This window comes from Meles meles, chromosome 18 (assembly GCF_922984935.1).
Source record: "Meles meles chromosome 18, mMelMel3.1 paternal haplotype, whole genome shotgun sequence".
Taxonomy (NCBI): Eukaryota; Metazoa; Chordata; class Mammalia; order Carnivora; family Mustelidae; genus Meles; species Meles meles.
The window spans coordinates 25642919-25661688 of record NC_060083.1 but is presented as its reverse complement, the minus strand read 5'-3'; the positions used below and the strand labels follow the sequence as shown (position 1 = coordinate 25661688).

The window sequence follows — 18770 nt, the reverse complement described above, 5'->3', positions numbered from 1 at the left end:
TCCAAGTGACTAGAGATACTGAATCCCATCTCTTTTGCATAAACTAAACAGAAACAGATTGATAAGGAGCTGGCCTTTCAGCCTGTTTCACCCAAGTTAGGGAGGTTAGGTCTACATTTCCACCACTCAGCACAATACAAATGTTCTTTACTTCTGGGGAAACTGTTTGAAAATGCTGAGACAGGACAGCGGCCACTGCAACACCAGCTGTAGGTTCAATAAGCAGTTTCATCCTCTCCCACACCAGCTGGGTTGCGTACTGTTGGTATGGAAGGGAGTAAGAATTAGTGAAATGGGAAAAGGGGAAAGAGCCTAGTTGGTTGACCTTTACAATTAAAGGTCAGATGGGGTTATATGCCCAGTCTAAATTTTCCTTCTTGACCATATATATATATGTTCACCAATGAAGGACAGGGATTTTTTCCCATCCTAACTCTGCTTCTACTGTTGAGCATCTGGGGCACTCTCCCATGTCATGAAGTCACCTAGTCAAGTCCCCAGGGAGTAAGTTGCTACTCAAAACAGGAGAAGACTCTATTGCCTAAGAAGTTGCTCCATTCTTTCGTATTTTCCTTTCTTGTCAGAGCCTCACCTTAATTTCATCCTCTGTGACTGTGAAGACATCATCGACAAGGTCCCTTATAATAGGCCAGGTGTTTAAGCCAATGCTGGATTTGACACCATCTGCTATGGTTTCTGGAGGATAGGGATTGGGAGTCAGTTCCCCTTTCAGCTTGGACTGGTAGCAGTCATCTGCATTCAAGGGTTCAGCAGCATACACCTTTACACTAGGTCTCAGAGCCTAGGAAGAGGAATATTAGACATCTTAATACTAGCCACAGCATTTTGCCTGCATACCTGTAGTAAAGTAGGCAGTACAAGTAACTCATTTCTGTTCAAGAGCCTTTCCCTTGATTGATGTAATAAAAATAGACCTTCAGACATTTTAAATTGTATGCCTAATAGCCTTTAGTTGCTTAAGTCACATCTAGTTCTCCTGGTAACTAGGAAAAAGAGAAGCCCTTGACTTGGATAGTGGGTTCTTGAAATGGGATTCAGGGAAAGGACTGTGAGGATGCCACTCATGACTGCTTTTGCCTTGTGAAGTTGTTACCGATTAAAAACAGGGTAGTGAGGCAGAGAAGAGCCTTCCATTTCAAGTGCCAAGGGTTGGTGGGAAAGAACAGCAATTTGGGGGAATGTTGAGCAAAATTCTCGGGGCGCCTGGGTGGCTCAGAGTTAAAGCCTCTGCCTTCGGCTCAGGTCATGATCCCAGGGTCCTGGGATCGAGCCCCGCATCGGGCTCTCCTTGGCAGGGCGTCTACTTCCTCCTCTCTCTCTCTGCCTGCTTGTGATCTCTGTGTCAGATGAATAAATAAAATCTTTTAAAAATTTAAAAAAAAAAATTCACTAAGCCTGAAGCAGGGAGTCCTCCAGAAGCTATTTTCTTACCTTAACTGTAATCGCTATTCCAGCAACCATTCCTCCTCCTCCTACAGGTACCACCAATGCATCTACCAAGGGTACCTTTAGTGAAAAGAATATAAGGTATAAATAGGTCTATTAATAACCAGTTTTATATGTGTATAAAATAATTATACAGCCAAACATGAGCTTTACAGGTGACTAAACAAGAATTAACAGCTCTTACCTGGTTTAGTACTTCCATGGCAATTGTCCCTTGCCCAGCTATCACTGCAGGCTCCTGGTTGGGATGTACCATGATGCCTTCTGTTTCTTCCATAATTCTTCTGGTAACATTTTCTCTGGACTGAAAGTACATTAAATTACTGTATTTTGTTTGTATTTAAAGGTTCCCAACAAGGGTGCCTGGGTGGCTCAGTGGGTTAAAGCCTCTGCCTTCGGCTTGGGTCATGATCCCAGGGTCCTGGGATCGAGCCCTGCATCAGGCTTTCTACTCAGCAGAGAGCCTGCTTCCCCCTCTTTCTGCCTGCCTCTCTGCCTGCTTGTGATCCTTCTCTCTCTGTCAAATAAAATCTTTAAAAATAAAATAAAAGTTCCCAACAAGTTTGATTTAGTCACTTGACACTTTATTGGCCATCCTACTTTTTTCAGACTTACTGGGGACTGGGGATATAACTGAACAAACTAGTCTCTGCTCGGTGGAGTTACGTTCGAATATGCAGAGGGGTGGCATATAAGTAAATATGTCTAAATGCTATGGAGAATAGTCTGTTTTATAGGGGGTGCTTAGGAAGGGTCTTCAGTAATGTGACATTTTAATAGGTTTGAACAAGTGCTGTAGATCTCCAGAATATTCTAGAGGGAGAATAATAGCAAATGCAAAGACCACAAAGTAGTAGTGCTTGGCTCTTCTGAGAAAAGGCTAAGTTAGTATGATTGGTGTGAAATGTTTGGTGGGACAGTAATAGTGGGAAAGACTGAAATAGGCCAGTTCATCCAGGCCTTAAGTGATTTTAATTTTGGTTACCACTGTGTATAAGATGGGAAACCATTGGAGGGTTTTCAGCTAATGAGACAAGTTTTAACATATTAAATGGATAGTGCAAGGGTGGGAGGAGGGAGACCACTTAGGCTACTGTACCTAGCTGAAAACATGTTCAGTTGAATCAGGGCATTGATGGTAAAGCCTGTTAGAAGTAGTTGGAGAACAGGGGCGCCTGGGTGGCTCAGTGGGTTAAAGTCGCTGCCTTCGGCTCAGGTCATGATCCCAGATTCCTGAGCTCGAGCCCCGCATTGGGTTCTCTGCTTGGTGGGGAGCCTGCTTCTCTTCCTCTCCCTCTCTGCCTGCCTCTGCCTCCTTGTGATCTCTGTCAAATAAATAAATAAAATCTTAAAAAAAAAAGACATTCCAAGTGGGAATATCATCAGGGAATCATTGGAGATACAAGTCTGGGTTAAGGGCAAAGGTCAGGACTGGAGTTAGCATACAGACTTTTTTTTTCCAGGTAATTTTTAAAAGGCTTTTTTTTTTTTTTTTTTTTTTTTTTGAGAGATCGCGAGAGCAGAGGGAGAGAGAGAGAAGCAGACTCCCTCCAAGTACAGAGCCCCACACAGGGCTCAATCCCAAGACCCTGAGACCATGACCTGAGCCTAAACCAAGAGTTGGTCGCCCAACTGCAGAGCCATGCAGGCACCCCAGAGTATAGGTGATATGTTAAAACCATGAGATTTATGATCTCATCAGAGTGAGTATAGGCAGAGAATGGGTGGAGCATGCTAACAGTGAAAGGTGAAGAGGAAACCCGGAAGAAACCGTAGGCTAGAAAGAAGTTTCATTTGATGGTGAAAGTTGGTAAGCTGACACTGAACTGCTCTCTTCCTTACCTCCTCACTCTGTTCACTGTACACTATGGAGGCTCCGTAGGCTTGTATTGCCAATTTTTTACAATTGGGAGCTGTTTCGGGCACCACGATATAAGCAGGAATCCCTGGGAGGAAGAAACATGTTTAGTTAGTCAAATCAGGAGAATTTAGAATAGAAACTTATGTTTAATTTGCTTATAATGAGATAGGAACCTGGAAATAACCTTCCCACAGTAGTCACCAATCTCACTGAATAAGAATACTTTTCCAGGGCGCCTGGGTGGCTCAGTGGGTTAAGCCGCTGCCTTCGGCTCAGGTCATGATCCCAGGGTCCTGGGATCGAGTCCCGCATCGGGCTCTCTGCTCAGCAGGGAGCCTGCTTCCCTCTCTCTCTGCCTGCCTCTCTGCCTACTTGTGATCTCTCTGTCAAATAAATAAATAAAATCTTTAAAAAAAAAAAAAAGAATACTTTTCCACTCTTCTCAGATGATCCTACACAGTACCCTGAGAAGTTAGTCAAGTACCTTCCAATTTAGCAGCATAGGCGAGAGCCTGGCCATGGTTTCCACTGCTGTGAGTAACCACGGCTTTGGGCTTCTCTTCCAAGGTGGCAGGAGTCAAGCCTTTGACTGCATTAAGGGCACCACGAATCTGGAAAAGGGATGGTGAAACCACGTATTTGATTTCAAGGTTTCTTTTCAAAACACCAAGGAACTTCCCTAGATTTTCTCTTCTAACATCGCACATCCATTCTATCAAAAAATCTTATTGATTGTACCTCTGAAATATCTCCTGTGTTTTTGCCACTACCTTGGTGAAGCCTCACTTCTCAACTTGCATGTTATCAAACCTCAACTAGTCCTGTCCAGGGATCATTCTCTAATATTTCCACTAGATTATGAAAGTGACCTTTTAAAAATGTTCTCTTTTTACTGACTACCTATTTTGTAAATACTAACTCCTTACAAGTTGCAGTCTTTCTAAAACATACTTACTGCTTCTGTCACCGTTGTAGCCATCCTAAATTACTTCCAGTTTCCCTCCTACAGGTTAGCTCACACCCCTGTACGTTTCAGCATGCTGGTACCCCTACATATAGTTATTTTCCTTCACTTCCTGATCTGGCTAAAAGTACTCATCCTATAAAATGTGGATCAAACATCATTGGTTCAACTTCCTTGATCTCCCAACGGCATTTCATTCCATGGTATTTTATTTGTACCTCTCAAGTTACTTGTCATTAACCTGTTTGTTGACTGGCCTGTCTTGCAAGTGTAACTAATAGTACAAGACTGTGTGTGTGTGTGTGTGTGTGTGTGTGTGTATGCCTCGTATAGTTAGTTAAAGTAAGTATGTGATATGTGATCATTGAAAAATAAACCATGGTGGAAGCAAAGGGCCAAAGAGAATGGAGAGTTTAATATAAAAGTTCTCATTAGGGACACCTGGGTGGCTCAGTCAGTTAAGCGTCTGCCTTCAGCTAAGTCATGATCCCAGGGTCCTGGAATCTAGCCCTGCATCAGGCTTCTTGCTCAGTGGGGAGCCTAGCTGCTTCTTCCTCTGCCTGCACCTGTGCTCCCTCTCTCTTTCTCTCCCTCTGACAAATAAATAAATAAAATCTTTTTTAGGGGCGCCTGGGTGGCTCAGTGGGTTTAGCCGCTGCCTTCGGCTCGGGTCATGATCTCAGGGTCCTGGGATCGAGTCCCGCATCGGGCTCTCTGCTCAGCGGCGAGCCTGCTTCCCTCTCTCTCTCTCTCTGCCTGCCTCTCTGTCTACTTGTGGTTTCTCTCTGTCAAATAAATAAATAAATAAATAATCTTTAAAAAAATTTTTTTAAGGGGCACCTGGGTGGCTTAGTGGGTTGAGCCGCTGCCTTCGGCTCAGGTCATGATCTCAGGATCCTGGGATCGAGTCCCGCATCGGGCTCTCTGCTCAGCGGAGAGCCTGCTTCCCTTCCTCTCTCTCTGCCTGCCTCTCTTGTGATTTCTCTCTGTCAAATAAATAAAATCTTAAAAAAAAATTTTTTTTTAAATCTTTTTTTAAAAAAAGTTCTCATTAATGGGTGAGGAAATGTAGTCCTAAAACTACCACTATCAGGCATAGTGATAAATGCAACATTTAGATTTATACCTGAAAGGATCTTAAAACTCAACTAACAGAAATTAACTGCACTGAATCAACACAGAAGTCTTTTACCTTTCAAAGTATCTATGTAAGTAATCTCTACACCCAATGTGGGGCTCAAACCTCAAAATCAAGAGTTGCATGCTTTTCTGACAGCAAGCCAGGCGCCCCCAGAAGTCTATCTTTATGCAAAGGAAAGGCTCTGACATATTTCCTAGAATAAGGGGTTAGCTAGATTTAGATCTTTTACATTCAGAATAAGGTATCAATGAATAGCAAGTTGACACAACTTGGTTGTATACAGGGTGATCACTCTTGCCCGTATTGCCTTGCAATAATTAAGGTTAATGTCTATTGTCTGAGTTTAATCACAAGGTGCCCCTTTCATTCTCAACCATGTCCTAGTTTGGATAGTAAATTACATCATCACCCCAATTATAAGAAATTTTGAGATTATGTAAAAGTGGGTTATCAAGGGACTCCTGGGTGGCTCAGTTGGTTAAGTGGCTGTCTTCGGCTCAGGTCATGATCCTAGCGTCCTGGGATCGAGTCCCATATCGGGCCCCTTGCTCGGCAGGGAGCCTGCTTCTCCCTCTGCCTCTGCCTACCTCTCTGCCTACTTGTGATCTTTCTCTCTCTGTCTCTCTTTCTCTGACAAATAAATAAATAAAATCTTTTTTTAAAAAAGTGGGTTATCAACACCATAATGCTAAGTAACCAGTACTTTACCGAAGGAAAACTACAACCCTTTCCTCAGCTATAAAAATAGTTTACCTACCTCACTGGGTGGTCAGGAGGATCAAATAAATGTGCATGGGAAAGGGATTTGAAAAGATACATATTATCAAATTATTACCTTAAAAGATCCAGTTTTCTGGAAGAGTTCACATTTGAAGAAAAGATTGCGCCCTGTTACTTGATTGAAAATGAAACTTGTTAGCACTGGTGTGAGGTGAATAAAATCTTGAATGTTGACATGAGCTTTTTCAACATCAGCAAAGGAGATGCAGTACTGAGCACACATGGTTCTGAAACCCAGGAATAAAAAAAAGGGGTCAAAGCAAAGCCCAAAACAATATGTTTAATGAAAAGATTTTGAAAATGGCTAATAGGGGCGCCTGGGTGGCTCAGTGGGTTAAAGCCTCTGCCTTCGGCTCAGGTCATGATCCCAGGGTCCTGGGATCGAGCCCCACATCGGGCTCTCTGCTCCGCAGGGAGCCTGCTTCCTCCTCTCTCTCTGCCTGCCTCTCTGCCAGCTTGTGATCTCTCTCTGTCAAATAAATAAAATATTTAAAAAAAAAAAAAAGAAAAAAGAAAATGGCTAACAGACCCACAGAATGTACAAGAGTGAACATAATGTAAAACATGGACTTTGCTAATGATGCAGGTTCAATTGTAACAATCCCATTCTCATAATGGGGGAGGCTCTGCCTTTGTGTGGGGGGTGTGAGATATATGGGAAGTCTCTTCTACTACCCATCAATCTTGCTGTGAATCTTTTTATTTTATTTTAAAGATTTTATTTATTTATTTGACAGAGATCACAAGTAGGCAGAGAGACAGGCAGAGAGAGAGAGAGAGGAGGAAGCAGGCTCCCCGCTGAGCAGAGAGCCCAATGTGGGACTTTAACCCACTGAGCCACCCAGGTGCCCCTCTTCCTGTGAATCTTAAATTGCGCTAAAAAAATATTTTTTAAAAAGGGGGCGGGGGAGGCGCACCTGGGTGGCTCAGTGGGTTAAAGCCTCTACCTTTGGCTGGGGTCATGATCCCAGAGTCCTGGGATCGAGCCCCGCATTGGGCTCTCTGCTCAGCGGAGACCCTGCTTCTTCCTCTCTCTCTCTCTGCCTGCCTCTCTGCCTACTTGTGATCTCTGTCTGTCAAATAAATAAATAAAATCTTTTTTTAAAAAAAAAAAGGTTTTTTTCCCCCTGGTGAAGCTTTATAGGAAAGGCTTAAAGCTTACCCCTCACTCATACCATCCCTTACCATCCAAGACTGTTACTGGTCTCTACTTTTTCATCATTTTTGTAAAGCTTGAATGAACCGGGTTCAAAATCTATTAAAAATTTTTAAGGGGCGCCTGGGTGGCTCAGTGGGTTAAAGCCTCTGCCTTCGGCTCAGGTCATGATCCCGGGGTCTTGGGAACAAGCCCTGCATCAGGCTCTCTGCTCGGCAGGGAGCCTTCTTCCTCCTCTCTCTCTGCCTGCCTCTCTGCCTGCCTCTCTGCCTGCTTGTGATTTCTGTCTGTCAAATAAATAAAATATTAAATTTTTTTTTTATTTAAAAAACTTATTTGGAGCACCTGGGTGGCTCAGTCGTTGAGCAGTTGCCTTTGGCTCAGGTCATGATCCTGGAGTCCTGGAATCCAGTTCTGCATTGGATTTCCTGTTTGGCAGGAAGCCTGCTTCTCCCTCCCCCACTCTCCCAGTTTGTGTTCCCTCTCTCACTGTGTCTCCGTCAAATAAATAAATAAAATCTTTTTAAAAAATATTTTATTTATTTTTTGACAGGCAGAGATCACAAGTACGCAGAGAGGCAGGCAGAGAGAGAAAGAGATGGAGAGAGAGAGACAGGCTCCCCGCTGAGCAGAGAGCCCAATGCAGGGCTCGATTCCAGGACCCTGAGACCATGACCTGAGCCAAAGGCAGAGGCTTAACCCACTGAGCCACCCAGGCGCCCCTACACAACATTTTAAATGACTACTTTTTTTTTTTTTAGATTTTTATTTATTTATTTGAGAGAGAGAGAGACTGAGAGAGAGAGCATGAGAAGGGGGAGGGTCAGAGGGAGAAGCAGACTCCCCGCCAAGCAGGGAGCCTGATGCGGGATTCGATTCCCGGACTCCAGGATCATGACCTGAGCCAAAGGCAGTGGCTTAACCAACTAAGCCACCTAGACGCCGCTAAAGGGCTACTTCATTTTACAAAAATACCACAGTTTTTAAAAGTTTTACATAACTTTTTGAATATTTAGATTCTTTTTTCTATAATTTTTTGTCTATAATAATGTAATGAACAGCTATGTTGCAAGATCTTTGTGGGAAGATTCTGTCAAAGGGTATTTTGCATCAAAAAGTATGCACATTAAGACTATTTGATACCCACTGCCAAACTGAATTCCAGAGGAGTTGTAGATTTTATCAATTTACACTCCAAACAGCAGTTTCTAAAGGAATGCCCTTTTCCCTTCACCCTGCCATATCATGGCCACATTCTTTTGTATCTTTAACATACCACTTCCGAACAGATCATCTATTTTTTTCTGAAATGCCATGTTTATCAAAAATTAAATTTCTGGGCAACTGGATGGCTCAGTGGGTTAATGCCTCTGCCTTCAGCTCAGGTCATGATCTCAGGGTCCTGGGATGGAGCCCTGCATTGGGCTCTCTGCTCAGCGGGGAGCCTGTTTCCCTCTCACTCTCTGTCTGCCTCTCTGCCTGCTTGAGATCTCTGTCAAATAATAAATAAACTCTTTAAAAAAATTAAATTTCTTGGGACACCTGCATGGCTCAGTGGGTTAAGTCCTCTGCCTTCGGCCCAGGTCATGATCTCATGGTCCTGGGATAGAGCCCCACATCGGGCTCTAGGCTCAACGGGAAGCCTGCTCCCCCCTCTCTCTACCTACCTCTCTGCCTACTTGTGATCTCTGTCAAATAAATAAAATAAAAAAATCTTAAAAAAAAATCAAATTTCTTTTAACGCTTGGGACCTTTCTGGACTTTGTATTTTGTTCCACTGATCAGACTGCCAGTTCCTTCTCCAGTTGTTCACTGTATTTAGTACATTCTACCATTGATTACTCCAAAATGTATTGGATTTTCTCACACATCAGTTCTTTCAAAATCTTTTATTAAGGTTGCCAGTTTAAGATATACAAATGAACTGGTGCATAATTGATATTTAAAAATACTGAGCCGGGCGCCTGGGTGGCTCAGTGGTTTAAGCCGCTGCCTTCGGCTCAGGTCATGATCTCAGGGTCCTGGGATCGAGTCCCGCATCGGGCTCTCTGCTCGGCAGGGAGCCTGCTTCCCTCTCACTCTCTCTGCCTGCCTCTGTGCCTACTTGAAATCTCTCTCTCTGTCAAATAAATAAAATAAAAAAAAAATCTTTAAAAAAAAAAATACTGAGCCTTCCCATTCATGAACATGGGTGTCTTTCAATTTAGTAAAGTCTTTTTGTTTTAGGTTTCTCAAGGATTCATTATGTAAGTCCTGTGGACATCTGATTAAGTTTATGCCTAAGTACAAAGTATTTTTGTTGCTTTTGTGATAAGGTATATTTTTAAAGATTTTATTTATTTATTTGTCAGAGAGATAGAGCACACACAAGCAGGGGGAGGGGCTGAGGGAGAAGCAGTTTACCTGCTGAGCAAGGAGCCTGATGCAGGACTCCGATGCAAGGCTGGATCCCAAGATTCTGGGACCATGACCTGAACTGAAGGCAGCCATCCAATGGACTGAGTCACCCAGGCGCCCCAAGATAAGGTAATTTTAACTATTTAAGTTGCTTACTGATGATATATATGAAAAGTAATAGTTTTTGTATATTTAGCATGTGATACTTAAGTAGATTACCTTGTTAGATCTAATAGTTTTATAGTTCACTCTCCAAACAATCACACTATCTGCAAATAAAGATGATTTGTTGGGGGAATTTGGGTGCCTCAGTTGCCAAGCGTCTGTCTTTGGCTTGGGTCATGATGCCAGGGTCCTGGGATCGAACCCCGCATTGGGCTCCCTGCTTGGCGGGAAGCTCCCTCTCCCACTCCCCCTTCTTATATTCCCTCTCTTCTGTGTCTCTGCCAAATAAATAAATAAAATAAAATATGTAAAGATGATTTGTCTTTATAAGTATACCTCTGGTAACTTTTTCAATGACTTCACAGCTAATTGGTTTATCTGGATTTGCTACTTCCTTCTGAATTTTGGTAATTTATATTTAACTTTTTGGGGAAATCATCTAATTTAAAATATCAAATGTATTAGTATAAAGTTGAACACATTAATATTTCTAAGCTTTCTTCCTATCTTTGGTATTTTTTTTTAATTCAGTCAACAAACATTGAACACCTCTATGTGTCAGATATTATTTGATCCTGGGATATAGTGTTAGAAAAATAGAGTTGTCCCTGCTTTTAAAGCTTATAATCTAGTGGAGAGATATGCTATAAATAATCTGAAAATAAATATATATTTACAAATATTGATAGGTGGTATCAGGGAAGTATGTTAGGATACTGTAATGGGAGGGTCTTTAGATCAAGGAAGGAGGTTAAGGAAAGCCCTCTATGGAGAAGTGAAATTTATGACCCATAAGGTGAATCGGCAGAGTAGATGGAAAAGTGTTTCAGCAGGAGGGAATATTCATGAAGGCTTTACAGAGGAAAGGAACATGGCATATTCCAGAAACTAAAAGAAGGCCAAAATAGTGATCAGTGAGAAAGAGCGAAATTGGCAGGATCTACATCATAAGGGACCATGAGTCATGGATTTTTTTTCTGAAGAGCAATGGAATACCATTGAACAATTCTGAGCAGGTAAGTGACATGTTAGAATTTGCATTTTCAGAAAATCACTGTGGCTACATTGTTCTAATGAAAAGGAAAAAAATAACATTGGAATCAGGGAGTCCATTTAAGAAGTATTGTCTACATGAAAATGCACAGGTGTTTGAATGGTGAAAGTGAGGGTAGAAAAAAATAATCAATATACTTTCTGGAAAAACAAATCTCATTTAAAAATGGGCAAAGGACTTGAATGGATGTTTCTCTGAAGAAGATATACAAATGGACACAAGCACATGAAAAGATGCTCAACATCACTAATCACTAGGGAAATTCAAATGAAAACTACAATGAGATATCACCTTACACCTATTAGGATGACTACTATTAAGCAAGTGTTGGCCAGGATGTGGAGACACTGGACTTTTTGTGTGCTGTTGGTGGAAAGGTAAAATGGTATAGCAGCTATGAACAGTATGGTAGTTCCTTAAATAATTAAACATAGAATTCCTCATGATCCAACAATTCCCACTTCTGGGTATATACCCAAAAGAATTCAAAAAGTGTTTCAAAGATGTATTTGTACACCTATGTTAATAGCAGCATTATTCATAATAGCCAAAAGGTGGGAGCAACCCAAGTATCTATCAACAGATGAATGGGTAAACAAAATGTGGTATATACATACAACGGAATGTCATTCAGCTTAAAAAGGAAGGAAATTCTGACAGATCACATGGATGAATCTTGGGGATATTAGGCTAAGTGAAATAAGCCAGTCACAAAGAAACAACTATTGTATGATTACACTTATGTGAGGTACCCAGAGTAGTCAGATTCATAGACAGAAACTAAAATGGTGGTTGCCAGAAGCTGGGGGCAGGGAGGATGGGAAGTTGTAAAGTTTCAGTTTTCCAAGATAAAAGGAGTTCTGGAGATTGCTTGTACAACCAGTCAGTGCACTTAACACTACTCAACTGCATACTTAAAAAATGGTTACAATGGTATATTTCATGTTATATGGACTTTACCACAACTAAGAAAAAAATCACACACACACACACACACACGAGATACATTTTGGAGATTATAATTAGGCCTCTTGGTTGCAAGTCATTAGAATCCCAATATGAACTGGCTTAGGCACAAGATGGAGGTAGTAAGATTTACTGGTTCATGGAATCCAAGAAGAGTTGAACCACGGGAAGGGCAGGAATATGAAATCTCAGGAACAACTGGAACCAGAGACTTGATATTTTTCCAGGACTTTCTCATTGTTTCTCACCTCTGCTGTTTTTTGCATGTTGGCTTCATTCTTTTTCATTGCAGACCAGCCGGTTCCACATGGCAGGACATTTGGCTGCTGACAGCTCCTGTTTTACATTTTATGGCTTCCACACTGGAAAGGGATTTTTTTTTTCTTAGTTTCAGTTCAAAAATTCTGGATAAGGATTCTGATTGGCACATCTTGGCCCAGGACCAGTGGTGTGAGGTCATTTGACAATACTATGCAACAGTCACAAGTATTTACAGAAACATGAAAAAGAAACAATGATTTCTATAACACAGTATCAATTACATACATTTAAAACACATACATAAAATGATACAATATATTATTCAAAGATACATGTATATCCAATGACATATATTAAACACAATTAGAATGGCTACCTAAGAAGGGAGGGAAGGAACATGAATAACTGAAAGAATAAAAGATAAAACGAGAAAGGACTTGTTGATGAAATCATATGACTGCCTCAAATCTCTGTACCTGAGGGAAAAATAGCAAACAAAAGTGAGAAGAAGAAAAAAAATGAAAGAAAAAGAAAAGGTACTTCTGAGTGATAATGGGACAGGGTGGGGGGCAGCTTTTAAGAGAAAAGATGAGAATGTTGAGATAATACCATAGCTGGCCACTACAGAGATAGAAAGCACATATTCTTTTTTTTTTTTTTTAAGATTTTTTATTTATTTATTTGACAGAGAGAGAGATCACAAGTAGGTAGAGAGGCAGGCAGAGAGAGAGGAGGAAGCAGGCTCCCCGCGGAGCAGAGAGCCCGATGCGGGGCTCGATCCCAGGACCCTGAGATCATGACCTGAGCCGAAGGCAGCGGCTTAATCCACTGAGCCACCCAGGCGCCCCAGAAAGCACATATTCTGATATTGGATTAAATGTGGGGAGTGAGGGAGGTGGAGGTTAAGGGTAACTCCTGGGTTTTAAACTTAGATGATGGCATAATTAATTGAGATACGACTAGTGAAGAAACAAGTATTTCAAGGGAAAATCAGAGATTTCATGAAATAAGTTTGAATTACTTATGAGACATCTAAGAGGATGTCCTTTTTTTCTTTGCCAGAAATGTGTCAATTTTTAACGTCTACTATATTTCTGAAAAAATGAGCTCTTTATCAAGTGCTATTCTTTTTCTTTTATTAATTTTTTATTTTATCTTTATTCTATTTTCTCTTGTTTAATAATTCTTATTAACTTTCATTTTTTTTTAAAGATTTTATTTATTTATTTGACAGAGATCACAAGTAGGGAGAGAGGCAGGCAGAGAGAGAGAGAGGAGGAAGAAGGCTCCCTGCTGAGCAGAGAGCCGGATGCGGGGCTTGATCCCAGGACCCCGGGATCATGACCTGAGCCGAAGGCAGAGGCTTTAACCCACTGAGCCACCCAGGCGCCCCTTTCATTTTTTAAAAAAGATTTTACGTATTCATTTTATAGAGAGAGTGTGCAGTCGGGGAAGCGGCAGAGGGAGAGGCAGAAAGAATCTGAAGCAGACCCTGCACTGACTGACAGCAGAGAGCCTGATGTGGGGCTCAATCCCACCATAGTGAGATCATGACCCTAGCCCAAACCAAGAGTTGGATTTTTTTTTAACGATTTTATTTATTTATTTGACAGAAAGAGAGAGAGAGATCACAAGTAGGCAGAGAGGCAGGCAGGGCGGTGGGGGAAGCAGGTTCCCTGCCAAGCAGAGAGCCTGATATGGGGCTCGATCTCAGAACGCGAGATCATGAACTGAGCCAAAGGCAGAGGCCCCACCCACTGAGCCACCCAGGCACCCGTAAGAGTTGGATGTTTAACCGACAGAGCCACCCAGATGTCCCATTATTAATTTTCATTCTTTAAAAACTTTTAAGTTTTTTTTTAATTTTAAAATTTTATTTTTTAATTGTTTTAAAATTATAATTCCAGTATAGTTAACAGTGATCTATTAGTTTCAAGCATACAATGTAGTGATTCAACAATTCTACACATTGCTCAGTGCTCATCAGGGTAAATGTACTCTTTAATCCCCTTCACCTATTTCACTCATTCCCCTCCAAATTCCCCTCTGGTAACCATCAGTCTCTATAGTTAAGAGTCTTTTTCTTGGTTTGTCTTTTTCCTTTGTTTGTTTCTTAAATCCCATATGAGTGAAATCATGTTATTTGTCTTTTCAAACAGACTTATTTCATTTAGGCTTATACTCTCTAGCTCCATTCATGTTATTGCAAATGGCAAAATTTCATTCTTTTTTACAGAATAATATTCCTTTTTTTTTTTTTAAAGATTTTATTTATTTATTTGACAGAGAGAGAGAGAGAGAGATCACAAGTAGGCAGAGAGGCAGGCAGAGAGAGAGAGAGGGAAGCAGGCTCCCTGCCGAGCAGAGAGCCCGATGCGGGACTCGATCCCAGGACCCTGAGATCATGACCCGAGCCGAAGGCAGCGGCTTAACCCACTGAGCCACCCAGGCGCCCACAGAATAATATTCTATTGTATATATCTATCACATCTTCTGTATCCATTCATCTGTTGATGGACACTTGGGCTGCTCCCATAATTTGGCTATTAAAGCTATTTAATTTATTATTGGTGCAATAAACACAGAGGTACATGCACCCCTTTTGAATTACTGTTTTTGTATTTTGGGGGTAAATACCCAGAAGTGCTATTACTGGATCGCTTTCTTTTACAATTAATAATAAAAGCATGCAGGCTATTAATTTTCCTCTGAGTACATCTTTAATGATATACCCATAGGATGGGCGCCTGGGTGGCTCAGGTTGGTTGAGCATCTGCCTTTGGCTTGGGTCATGATCCCAGGGTGTGGGGATTGAGTCCTGCATCGGGCTCTCTGCTTGACGGGGGGCCTGCTTCTCCCTCTCCCACTCCCCATGCTTGTGTTCCCTCTCTCGCTGTCTCTTTCTCTGTCAAAAAAAAAAAAAAAAAAAAAAAAGAGATATACCAATATACCATAGGTTTTGCTATGCAGTATTTTCATTAATTTTATTATTTTTTTAAAGATTTTATTTATTTGAGAGAGAGAGAGAGATACCATGAGAGGGGGGAGGGTCAGAGAGAGAAGCAGACTCCCCACTGAGCAGGAAGCCTCATATGGGGCTTGATCCCAGGATTCTGGGATCATGGCCCAACCCAAAGGCAGATGCCCAACTGACTGAGCCACCCATGTGCCTCAGTTTTAATATTTAAAGAATCCACAGTCTTAGCTTTGTTTACTTTTTGACCTATGAGTTATTTATGTTTAGGCACCTGGGTGGCTCAGTTGGTTGAGCGACTGCCTTCAGCTCAAGCCATGATCCTGGAGTCTTGGGATGGAGTACGGATAGGGCTCCTTGCTTAGCAGGAAGTCCTTTTCTCCCTCTGATCCTCTCCCCTCTCGTGTTCCCTCAAATCAATAAATAAAATCTTAAAAAATTTTTTTGTTTAAAAAATTTCCAAGTTGGGGCACCTGGGTGGCTCAGTGGGTTAAACCTCTGCCTTTGGCCCAGGTCATGATCTCAGGGTCCTGGGATGGAGCCCATCGGGCTCTCTGCTCAGCGGGGAGTCTGCTTCTCCCCCACCCCCCGACCCCGCCCAGCTCTGTGCCTACTTGTGATCGCTCTCTCTCTGTCAAATAAAAACAACAACAATAACAAAAACAACAACAAAAAAACACTTGCTTAAAAAAAAATTTCCAAGTAGCTACGTTTTGCTTAATTTGTGATTATTCATTTCAAATTTTACTACTCTGTGCTCAGCAAACATGACCTGTACAATTTTTGTTTTTAGAAACTGAATTCCTCCCAGGTCACCTGGGTGGCCAGCTGGTTGAGCATCTGCCTTGGGCTTGGGTCATGATCCCAGTGTCCTGGGATGGAGCCCTGCATCTGGCTCCCGGCTCAATGGAGAGTCTGCTTTACCCTCCCCCGCCCCAATTTCCTCTTGTGTTCTCACTTTCTCCAATGAATAAACAAAACCTTAAAAATTTGAATTCCTCCCTTCTCCACTATCCAAACTTGTTATTTTTTGGATTACCCATATGTGACCAAATTCCTACTGTAAAAATTTGAAACATTACAGAAAAATAAAGAACCTTCACTCTCTAACCCTTAAATCTATTCTCTTCTACAAAGATAACCATTTAAAAAAGTTTAGTATGTCTTCTTGCATACCTTTTTGGGATGTATTTATATAGAAACTTACATATACAATAAATGGTTTTTTTGCTGTACTCAAATGGAACCATACTCTATGTATTGTTCTGCGACTGGCTTTAAAACATTTTTAAAAATTATATATCTTTTTTTTTTTTTAAAGATTTTATTTATTTATTTGACAGAGAGAAATCACAAGAGAGGCAGGCAGAGAGAGAGGGAGAAGCAGGCTCCCCGCTGAGCAGAGAGCCCGACGTGGGACTCGATCCCAGGACCCTGAGATCATGACCTGAGCCGAAGGCAGCGGCTTAACCCACTGAGCCACCCAGGTGCCCCAAAAATTATATATCTTGACTGTTTCATGTCAAACACATTTTAATTCTTTTTTTTTTTTTTTAAAGATTTTATTTATTTATTTGAGAGAGAGACAGTGAGAGAAAGCATGAGAGGGGAGAAGGTCAGATGGAGAACCAGACTGCCCCTGGAGCTGGAAGCCAGACGTGGGACTTGATCCCAGGACTCCAGGATAATGACCTGAGCACAACGCAGCTGCCAAACCAACTGAGGCACCCCGGCGCCCCACATTTAATTCTTTAAACTCAGAAGCTTTCACTGTAATACAGGCCTAAATATGATTGTTCATTTATTTTTACCTTGTTATTTCATGAACCTATAAATCTGAAGGTTAAATTTAAGTCTTAAATTTAAATTTTCCCATCAACTTAGTAAATTTTCTTCTATTATTTCTTTGATTCCTGTTTCTCCTCAGTCAGTTCCCTTATCACCTTCTGGAACTTGTATTTTATTACTAATTTTCTGGATCCATTCTCCATGTCTTCTATTCTTTTTTTTTTTTTTTTTCTCCATGTCTTCTGTTCTTGTCTCTCATAGTTTTATATTTTCCCCTCTGAGTTCTGGTAAATTCTCTTGAACTGGTTAAACTTTTGACATATCTCATCGGCAGTACAGAGACTGTTGCATTAATTTGGTAATCATGTTTTTCCTAAGAATTTTGTTCAGATTATTTTCCCATCTTTTGAAAAAAAAAATTATCCAGTGTCTTAATTTCAATGTTAAAACAATGTTCGTTTTGGGGTGCCTGGGTGGATCAGCTGGTTTACCATCTGCATTTGGCTCAGGTCATGATCCCAAGGTCCTGCCATCCAGTCACTTATCTGGCTCCCTGCTCAGGGGGGAGTCTGCTTCTCTCTCTGCCCCTCCCCTGCTCTTGCTCTATCTCTCTCTCTCAAAAAAAAAAAAAAAAAAGGATTATAGTTTTTAATGTTTCTCCATATTTTGTTCATATGTTTTAAATATTGCCACTTGCTCTGACCACTCAAATTAATCTCCTTTCGAAACACTGAATCTTTTCACATATCTATTGACTTTCTCCATCTGCTTAGCCTTCTGGTGGTGAAACCTGTGTCACATAATAGGGACTGAATGAGTTCTGTCAGAGACTGATCAAATCTTTTAGATTCACTCAAAGGAAACTTACTGGTAACTATTCTATGGTGTACAAGTCCAATAGACTGTATGGAATCAGTAAAGAGGAACAGGTGGAGAGAAGCAGTCTTGGGGGAGGGAGTTTCCCCACAGTTCTGAACATGGGCTCAGGAACAAGAAGTTAAAATAGGAGTCTTCTGATGCGGTTACATTTTAAAGATGGAAAAAACAAAACCACCACCACAGATCCAAGGAAGCCAAGTAATTTTTCCAAGAATCCACAAGGATACAGAACTTCCCAAACCGACTTACAATACCTCCTGATTTACTTCCACACAACCTTCCTTCAGCAAGAGCCAACCATATATATATATATATATATATATATATATATATATATTTTTTTTTTTTTTTTTTTTTTTAAAGAAAGGTCGGGGAGTGGGGAATCAGGGGTCTTGGGGATGTAGTCCGCCATAAAGAAAAAGACTGATATACTCTGATACTTACCCACTGTGTCACCCTGGGCAATTTGCTACGCTTCTCTAGGATTCAGTTTCCTCATCTAAAAAAAGGGTGGGGTGCTCGTACAAGACCTTTAAGGTCCTCAAGTAACAGCCTGGGACGCTAGTCCGGGCCTGTGAAGGCAGACCCTGGCCTAAGATGACTGGAGGCGGCCGGATTGTGGGGTGTCTCCGTCAGCCCGAGCCCCAGACCAGCACCAGTGTCCTCGATGGCCACCACAGCAGCAACAGCAGCCACCGCCGCGAACGCCCGCGACGCCTGGCCCGGCTCCACCCGGTCTCTTCTCACCTCACAGGCGCGGCGTTCCCAACTCCAGACTCAGCTCACCTTCCCGACCACACCTCTGCGCACGCGCAGTGCCCGCCTCCCCAGCTCTCTGGAGCCGCGGAACGTGCGTTCAGAGCTTTTCCTCCCAGTGCGGCCACCGTCGTTAGGGGAGGAAGGCGGGAGGGGGCGGG

At 41.8% G+C, this 18770-nt stretch overlaps 1 protein-coding gene across 4 annotated transcripts; it reads right to left on the bottom strand.

Annotated features, from left to right (window-relative positions):
* Window positions 1–33: 33 nt before the first annotated feature.
* SRR (serine racemase) lies at window positions 34–18707 on the bottom strand. 4 transcript variants are annotated; one of them, XM_045984072.1, is made up of 9 exons: window positions 18601–18707; window positions 12200–12313; window positions 6269–6440; window positions 3813–3939; window positions 3310–3413; window positions 1652–1771; window positions 1453–1527; window positions 593–802; window positions 34–259 (listed from the first exon to the last, which is right to left on the bottom strand). In XM_045984072.1, the coding sequence occupies exons 2-9, from the start codon at window positions 12226–12228 to the stop codon at window positions 44–46; spliced, it is 1053 nt and encodes a 350-aa protein (XP_045840028.1). In that variant the 5' UTR covers window positions 12229–12313; window positions 18601–18707; the 3' UTR covers window positions 34–43. The 4 variants fall into 4 exon arrangements, with proteins under 4 accessions (XP_045840028.1, XP_045840027.1, XP_045840030.1 ...); XM_045984071.1 differs by having other exon boundaries at window positions 18298–18632; XM_045984074.1 differs by lacking the exon at window positions 12200–12313 and having other exon boundaries at window positions 18601–18689.
* Window positions 18708–18770: the final 63 nt, after the last annotated feature.